At 35.1% G+C, this 9,049-nt stretch overlaps 2 protein-coding genes across 2 annotated transcripts; both read left to right on the top strand.

Annotated features, from left to right (window-relative positions):
* Nucleotides 1-1,604: 1,604 nt before the first annotated feature.
* LOC128386709 (trichohyalin-like) lies at nucleotides 1,605-3,734 on the top strand. The gene has a single exon (XM_053345781.1). It carries the CDS (start codon nucleotides 1,605-1,607, stop codon nucleotides 3,501-3,503), a length of 1,899 nt encoding a protein of 632 aa, XP_053201756.1. The 3' UTR covers nucleotides 3,504-3,734.
* Nucleotides 3,735-4,044: 310 nt separating this feature from the next.
* Nucleotides 4,045-5,740, top strand: LOC128386710 (uncharacterized protein F54H12.2-like). The gene is made up of 2 exons (XM_053345782.1): nucleotides 4,045-5,182; nucleotides 5,451-5,740. Exons 1-2 carry the CDS (start codon nucleotides 4,045-4,047, stop codon nucleotides 5,738-5,740), a joined length of 1,428 nt encoding a protein of 475 aa, XP_053201757.1.
* The last annotated feature ends 3,309 nt before the right edge of the window (nucleotides 5,741-9,049 follow it).

The raw sequence follows: 9,049 nt of genomic DNA on the forward strand, positions 1-9,049 counted from the left end.
ATGATGAAAGATGATATCAAAAAAGAAAAGGTGAAAGAAAGGGATGAGAACCGTCTTAGGAATGAATTAACAGCGCGATATCGAATGTACCAAGATCTGAAAAAGGGAGTTGAAGGGGAGAACAATGGAGATGATTTTGTCAAATCTGACGAAGACTCTGAAGATTCTTTTCATACAGTTTTGGATAACACGTACAATAAGGAAGTCAATGAAACACCAACGATTTCTCAGCGAGCATTTCATAGACGAGAATCGTCAACACCACAGACCACACGGGTGGTTGATAATGATTTATTGTCAATATTGAAAAAAGAGTCTGATTTAGTTGACGATGATAATAAGATATTTAATGACGAGGGAAAAATAAAGGGTAGTGATATTGAGAGAGTAGTTGAATATCTAAAGACAAAAAACTATATCGGAAGAGCACCAAATGGAACAACAGAAGTACTAAAGTACATAAAAGAAAACTGCAGAGAGTGTTTGAACCTTATAATCAACCCTAAAGCAAAAGAAAAGTTGAAACAAGTCAACATATCATGGCTGAAAGCATCCAACATTACGAAAGAGAATATTACTCACCGAAAGCGATAGGATCATTTGGTGGAGTTGACCGATTATACAAAGCATTGAAAAGAAGAGACCCTACAGTAAAACTCGCTGATGTCCAAAAATGGTTGAGAAAGCAGGATACATATACGCTTTTCAAACAAAACAAAATAAATTCCTAGACTACCAATTTTGGTTAATAAGATTGATGAGCAGTGGCAGATTGATTTGATGGACATGTCTTGGGTTAGTCAATATAATGATGGTTACCGTTATTTACTTAATGTAATTGACTGTTTCAGTAGGTTTGCCTGGTCACGCAATCAGAAAGAAGACTGGTATTGAAGTCGTTCAGGCTCTTGATGATATTTTTTCCGATAGTAATAGAGTACCAGAAAAGTTACAAAGTGATCAAGGTAAAGAGTTTGCAAACTCAGACTTCAAAACATTAATGAGACAGAAAAAAATCAACCATTTTTTTGCTACCGATGGAACAATTAAATGTGCTATTGTTGAAAGATTCAACGGAACCATAAGAGCACGGATTTATCGCTACTTGCACCATGCAAATACTGGAAAATTCATCGATGTACTTGACGAAATAATCCAGTCATATAATGAATCTTTTCATCGGACAATTGGTATGTCACCAGTAGAAGTGAACAATGAAAACTCTTCATTGGTACTGAAAAATATAAGAAAAACTCATCCCAAAAGTAAAATAAATTATAAACCATTTACCGTTGGTTCAAAGGTTCGGATAAGAAGAGAGAAAGGGATTTTCGAGAAAGGATCGAAAAGAAATTTTAAACTGGAAATATTTACTATTAGCAAACACAAGAGGACACCACAAGGTTGGGTCTATTGGTTGGAAGATTATGCTGGTGAAAGAATAACTTCAGTTTTTTACCACAATGAACTAGTACCAGCCATAGAGCCAAGTTTATATCAGATCGAAAAGATATTAAAAACGAGAATAAATCAAAAAACAAAAAAGAAAGAGTACTTCGTAAAGTGGAAAGACTATCCAAGTAAATTTAATCAGTGGGTTCAAGATGTGGAATCAACCTCAGGAGTATTTCATTGAAGCAGTCTCAAATGCTTCGATGGACATTTTCCCTCACAACACTCTAACAAAATTTTCTAATCGATTGGCTCGACCCATTGATTTGAGTGGTGAGTGGTTGGTAGGTCTTCAAGAAATTTTCTATCCATCGGACATAAGTGCAACAGCACGAAGTTTATCGGTGCATTTGCTTGTAGATGGCTTTGGACAAAAGGTCAAACTAGATGTAATGTTGGAAGCAAATGATGACAAGAGGACTATTATTGATAAAATTAATACAGCAATGAGAAAACATTATAATACTACAAAGGCTAAACGACCTAAAAGAGATATCATGGAGACAATTAACAAACTGTTAAAAGTCGAAAGCGCAAATTTTACAAATGAGGAGAAACTAGCTCATTTGCGAGAGATTAAAACTAAAGGTTTAGCAGCGTTTGAAGAGCTATTGAAAAAAATTGATGAGATGAACGGTCAAGTGAAAGAGAAAGAAAAAGAAATTGCCTCTCTTTCAACCGAGGTAGCACAAAAAACTAAAGAAGTGGAAGTTGTGAATATAAACTTAGCTGCAAAAAGTGTAGTCCAAGAAGATTTTGAAAAATATAAACAAGTTGCTCAGAAAATGTTGGCTGATCAAACCGAAAAGATAAACAAACTTGAGCAACAACCTAACAAAGATTCTGAGATTTATCATCTAAAGAAAGATTTGAGAGATGCCTTGCTAAGGTTAAAACGATGGGAAGAGGACGCTATTGCTAAAAGAGCCGAAGCTTCCAAACTGAGAGCAGAACTAGAGATTCTGAAAGGTGAACGTGATAAAAATTTGGTCGAATTACAAGGAAAATATAACACAATGAAAGAAGAAACTGATATTAAGATTAAGAATATTGAGAAAGACTTTGAGCATGCAAAGTCAACAAAATCTGAGAAGGCTTTGGAATTTGAATCAAAACTGAAAATTTGTAAACAGCAACAAGAAGAAGAGCTACACGAATTGAAAGACCAAATGGAAAGAGAGTCAAAAACATATGAAGATAAAGTTAAATTAATGGAAGAAAGGGAGAAAAATTATCAGCAATATTTGAAAGAATCACGTGAAAAGGTAGTTAAGCTGCAAGAAAATGAAGCTGAATTGCGGAATAAGATAGCTCAACTAGTTCCAAAAGAAGAGCTTAACAATCTGAATCAGAAAGTTGAATCGATTGCTTCAGAGAAAAGTGCTGTTGAGATGACACTAAAAGAGTTGAAAGATAAGCACGATTCTTTGGCTAATGAAGTAATCAGGTTGAATGGTGACTTGGCTAAACAAAAAGAAGAAAAAAATCAACTTCTTGAAGAGGTTGAAAGAGTTAGACGACAATTATATAAATTTAAACCTTTGGTGGAAAATGAACTGACTATCAGCGAGGACGATAAAGTACCTTTTATTGAACTAGTTGGCGGGAAAATAACTATTCATAGAGGCTATTTACATAATAAAGTGATTGTCCCACACTTCAACGATTCAGCTTTTATTTCTGCACTTGGGTTCGATGCTTATGGTTACCTTGATAAGATTGGTCGACTACTAACCACAAATGAGGTTAGCATGACTGCTGAAAAACCTGCTGCTTTAGACTTTCAGCCTCACTTGATGTTTGTAAACTCTGACATTGTCTCTGAACATTTCGTTGGAGATAAATCAGCAAGGGTACTTCGTGTTTTGCCACTGAGAGGAGATGAAAAGAAACAGATAATCCACGAGAGATTCATGAAGCCACATTACTACCCATTGCGATCAAATAGAATGGAAGATGTCAATTTCATCCTGAGTGATGAGACTGGAGAACAGGTTAAATTCAACTCAGGTCGTGTTTGTATTGGCTTACATTTGAAAAAAGTTGTATAAGAAAACAATGTAACAGATAATAAATGAGAATAAAGTTATTGAAAATGTCAAGAAAAGTTCATTGTTCTTGTGAGTCAGACTTACAGAGATTTTTCTCTTCTCAGGTAGGAAGTGGGTTTAGTGATATTAGCGTATTTAAAGGGTCACCATACCAAAGAGGATATGGAATAGGAACTTTAATTGGTAGATTTGGAATACCAATATTAAAATTTTTAGGTAAACAATTTCTCCGCACAGGTGTTAATGTTGGAGCTGACATGTTAGCGAAAAAAAGATTTAAAGATGCTTTAAAAGCAAGGGCAAAAGAAGGTATGATAAATGCAACATCTGAATCTATTGCTAAAGTTAATAAAATATTAGAGCAAAAAGGTTCGGGTAACGTAGGAATTCAAGCATATAAGAAAATGATGAGAGCTGTTTCAGGTAGAAAGAGGAGAAAAAGAAGCTCAACAGTGTCAAGTGTTCACAGGAAAAAAGGTAAAAAACGAGTTAAAAAACGTCGAAAAATTAAAAACAGAAGGAAAAAGGATATATTTGGATAATGGAGTATCTACACGTTGATTCAAATCCAGCGGGGAAAAGTGAATTAACCTTATTCACAGTTCCGTCAACACAGGTAACAATAGAATCAAGCTATGAAACTGAGTACAGACCATCAGCAAGTTTAGAGAGTAGCCTTGTCTATGAGATCGCTGTACCTCCATCTGAAGACATGACGGATATGGCCGCGACAATGTTGCACATTAAGGTTCAAGTGATCGATTCAACAAATGAGCCAACCAAAAACGCAGTTAAAGCAATGATGGCTCGAAATTTTGGAAATGCACTATTTGAACAAGTAGATTTATTTCTCAATGGTGTAAACCTTTGTCAAGCATCAAACATGTATCACTATCAAGCCTTTCTTGAAGATCTTTTGTATAAATTCCCGAACCCTGTTGACACTGGTAACCTATCAAAGAAAGAACCTCAATTTGTAGTTGCATCTCGAACCTATGACCTATTTTTCCGTTTACATTTACCTATTTGTCAACAAGATCGACTAATGGTTAACGGCATTCCGATGGTTTTCAAATTAACCAGGAGCCCATTAACATTTCCAGTTTGGGCAACAACTGAAGCTGACACAGAAACGTATAAAACTAAAATAACAAGTCTATCACTATTCATTAGACGAGTTAAACTTTTCCCTGATGCACAAGCCGGATTAATCACCACATTAAACAAAGTTCCAGCTAAGTATTTTATCATAAGAAATGAAATGAAAAACTTTACTATAACAAAAGATATAAACATGATAACGGTAGAAAATTTATTCAATGGATTTTTACCAAAACGTATAATTTTGGGTTTTGTCAATGAAGATGCATTTTCTGGTGATAGACAAGCAAATCCATTTAATTTCGACAACTTTTCAGTTTCCCATTTAGCATTAAATGTTGATGGTAATCATGTACCAACAGTTCCTTATCAACCCGATTTTGAAGGAAACCTTTATATGAGAGAATTTGTAAATTTATACAGGTACACTGGTCAAGACGATGGAATTCCACAATGTGATATTGATTATGACAAGTATAAGTCAATGTACTGTTTATTTGCTTTTGACTTGAGTAGTGATGGTACATTAGGTGGTGAGACGGGGACTCTTAATTTACTCCGACGAGGGTCTATAAGGTGTGAAATCAGATTTTCCAAAACATTGAAAAAACAAATTAAACTTATTGTTCTTGGACAATTTGATAATCTAATAACAGTTGATAGAGAGAGAAACGTTGTAATTGATTATTGAGAGAAACATCATGTTGTCATCAAGTGACCTGGAAATGATTTTATCTGACCACAAGTTTTTTGGAGGAGTTTACTCGATTGATAATCTGCCAATTGTCAGTTCATCATCACTTCCAATAAATTACATTATAAATTTAGACCCTTCATACCAACCAGGGTCACATTGGGTATCGGTGTATATAAGTAAAAACCGTAAAGGTATTTACTTTGACTCTTTTGGACGTCAACCACCACCAGAAATTTTATCATTCATACTGAAAAACACCTCTTTCTATGAAATATCTAAATCAAAATACCAGGGTGATGATTCCTCAGCCTGTGGTTATTATTGTTTACTATTTGTCCTCATGTCAAACAAAAAATCTTTTTTCGATTTACTCAAACATTGTAATCATTCAAACAATGAATATTTGATTTACAAAAAACTCCTAACGCTAATTAAATAAAAACTGACTGTTAGAAATTGCAAAAAAAAACTCATTTTAGGCCCGACCGGGGGGCGATCTCGCGATAATAAGCAAATCTATGATCGGTAAGGTTTCGCGAGATGAAGGAAACCAACGGCCTCGCGAGTTAAATGAAATCGTTTCTCTCGCGAAATAAATGAAATCGTTTATTTCGCGGTAACATTGAATTTATTGTTTAATTGAATAGTGTCCATAAGCAAGAGAATTTACAGAGTCAATAAGATACCTTTTATCTTCAAAAGGTGAGAGAGCAATTTTTTCATTTTCATATAAATGGATGATGTGATTTTCCGAACCAAGGCGACGATTCATTTTTCGCACCAGTTCAACGTTGAAAAGAGATTGTTTATAATCATCAAAAGTTAACTGGTTCTTGACAACCACACCTTGAACACCTTTCGCTCTCTTCTTGACATTATTCTCAGTTTTAATTGCATAAAGTTTTGGTCGAAGTGCAACAACTTCATCAATCACCTCACCACTCATCTCGTCTTTGAGACAACCAATTTTTTTCTTATTAACATCACTATATAAGTAGTGATCAACCGGTAGGTCACTAAAGTCCATTATATCTGAGAAATATTTCATATCACTTGGTAAGTCATTTGTTTTTATCTCAATCAAAAGTGAATCCGTATCAGAATAGACCAGCTTGATATTATCATTATAAAATGATTTGAATCTGTCATAGTAAAGGGTGTAAACATGTAGTTTTGCTAACTCTAGTACAGTGAACCTGACGATGATCGGTTTGTCAAGTAAAACACTATCCGGCAGCATTTGAAACAACACTTTATCTTCCGACAGGATTCTCATGTTTTTACATAGTTGTTTCCTGGTTCTTCTTGCAGCCATTACTTCAGATGTTACCAGATCAACTTTAACTCTTTTCCTTTTATCTTCCATCAGCTTCCCATAATTGCTGTTGACAAATAACTTGTATAGTGATGAGATAAAAGGGGAGGAAGCTTCTTTCCGCTTTTAGTGCAAAAATCTATGTATGGTGATAACCATCGCTTTTGATAGAACGATATTACTCGATGAATTTGTTTCACTTTCAACCCATTTTCAACATAATATTTTAATGTACGATAATGAATAACGTACCGTTCTCTGGGTAAAAAAGTGGCCACTAGTTTTTCCGTTTTTGTTGACTTTTGTCCTAGTTGTTCAAGTATTTGTTTAGCAGTAGGACTTAACATTGAATCATCGATCGTCATCTTATGAGGAGCGAGAGGAAAATCGTTATGTTTATCATGTAATATTTCAGGATAGTCAAGATCAACTTCCAGAATATAACCAATTTCAGCATTATCTTCAACGGAAAGGTAGAAATTCAAGTCACGATTTCTAACCCAAAAATAGGCGCTGCATGGTAAAACGTCACACATTGCTTTACCATACAAGTTATTCACGTCTAAATAAAGAAGCCAAGATTCATCACCACCATCATATGATTGTAGAAAACGATTGTTTGCTTTGGCATACCTTTTTGCGACTGTAGTAAAGCCACCTCTTATTCCATTTTCAATCATCATGTACATTTCGAGATCAGTAAAGACTCTGAGGGAAACTTTCAACATCTTGATCGCTGAAGCAAACGATAAACCAGGGACTGACATATAATGCGGGGGATCAATACCAAAGTCGTTCAAACTTGTTTCTCGAAAGTTTTCAAAAACTGCAGCTAACAAGTACACATCCAGCCTTAGATAAATATCGATCAGATCACCCAATGTTTTACAGTTGAACTGACTCCAAACACGATTTAACCTCTCATGCATTTCAATTGTAATACCTTTGTCTGTTAACGATGAATAAAATGATTCAATACCTGGTAATCTTTTCTCATTATACTTTTCAAACGAATCTAAATATTCATAGGGTAAAGCAGCTTTGTCAAGAAGATTAGTAAGATCACAATTTGCAAACTCTTGGCGTAGAAAGTGTTGCTTCTCTTCTACGCTCAGATCTCTCGCTAATGTTTCCAGACTAGCAGGTAGAAAAGCATAAGAGTCGAGAAAGGCTAAATCACCAACAAACCATCCGATATACTTTTCCATCGATTGAGGAATAATTGTAAAGTCGGTTGAAAAAGATCTACTGTCCATTCCAGCGATAATCAAATGGCTGTCATAATTTTTCAGATTATGAAAGAAAATAGGTATTCGCTTGGGAATAGAGTAGTTTACGTTGCATGAACTGTGAGCAGCACCACGATATTCACCAGTAAAATGATCGTGATCTCGAACTCTATCGCCGTACATTGGTTCACCACAAATCCAACAATCCCATGAGAGCAGAAAACTTTCTTCAATATCAGCGGTGATCTCAAGAGGCTTACAAGCGTTTTCCTTCAGATAAATTTTCAGCCATTTTTCAGTCTGTTTGATGCTATGTAGAAAGTCATTGATTATGTTGTTTCCATGCTTAAAGTCACGTCTAATCACTTTTTTATTCCAGTCAACCACAATATAACCGTAACTGCTGGGTTCATGTTTAGAAACTTTTCTCTGATCACCTGTGGGAATGCAAATGCTTTCAAAATCAGCATAAATAACAAACGGTGTTTACTCTCTTTTTTAAGATTACGTTTAACAAGATCCGCCAACGGATTTTCTCTTGTCAAGACAGGAATTTTAACTCGCTGTGCCGGTCGAATTCCACAATCTTTCAAATGTAAATCAAGTTTCACAGCTGAGTCATAGCCATGTAAGCATCGTTCACAATGATAACGTCTTCTATTTGATCTACTATTCAGGGCTCTCTTCAAGCTTGAGATTGGATAATAGTGATCAGCATATAACAACAGTTGAACATGATTTTCTTTTTTCTCTTTAGCAATGCGAAGGGGAATAATGTATTTACCTTCCAGGTTATATGAAAAAACGCTGACAGAAATTTCATTAACTTTCTCAAAACCATTGATTTGATCCAATGTAACATCACCAGTCCATTTCGAAAAGTTGTGAGCTTTAATATATTTATCGTACTTGTTAACACGATGTTTGTCAACTTTTCCATATATACTGCAAAGAATAGAATACATAAAGCAGCTTGTCTTACAGTTTAGAGTAATGAAACACCTCTTTGCCGATAATTGCTTAGGTAACTTTTGTAACCTACAACCACCGTGATGAGGTTGATACCAAGCAACATAGACATCTAAAGATGAAATGCAAACAATGATGAATCCACTCCTCTCTCCGTGTAATGGTCTATGATACTTTGAATCTCGGAAAACCCATCCAAGATGAGTTGATCTAAGTCATCAGACGAACTAAGGTA

The sequence above is a fragment of the Panonychus citri genome, unplaced genomic scaffold (assembly GCF_014898815.1).
Source record: "Panonychus citri isolate SS breed McGregor unplaced genomic scaffold, ASM1489881v1 Contig00072, whole genome shotgun sequence".
Classification (NCBI taxonomy): domain Eukaryota; kingdom Metazoa; phylum Arthropoda; class Arachnida; order Trombidiformes; family Tetranychidae; genus Panonychus; species Panonychus citri.

What these genes read in the sequence shown, in the direction of transcription:
- LOC128386709 (XM_053345781.1), top strand. Translation starts at nt 1,605, where the DNA reads ATGTGGAATCAACCTCAGGAGTATTTCATTGAAGCAGTCTCAAATGCT.
- LOC128386710 (XM_053345782.1), top strand. Translation starts at nt 4,045, where the DNA reads ATGGAGTATCTACACGTTGATTCAAATCCAGCGGGGAAAAGTGAATTA. An exon ending in CCGACGAGGGTCTATAAGGT is followed by an intron (nt 5,183 to 5,450) that starts GTGAAATCAGAT and finishes CATACCAACCAG; the next exon opens with GGTCACATTGGGTATCGGTG.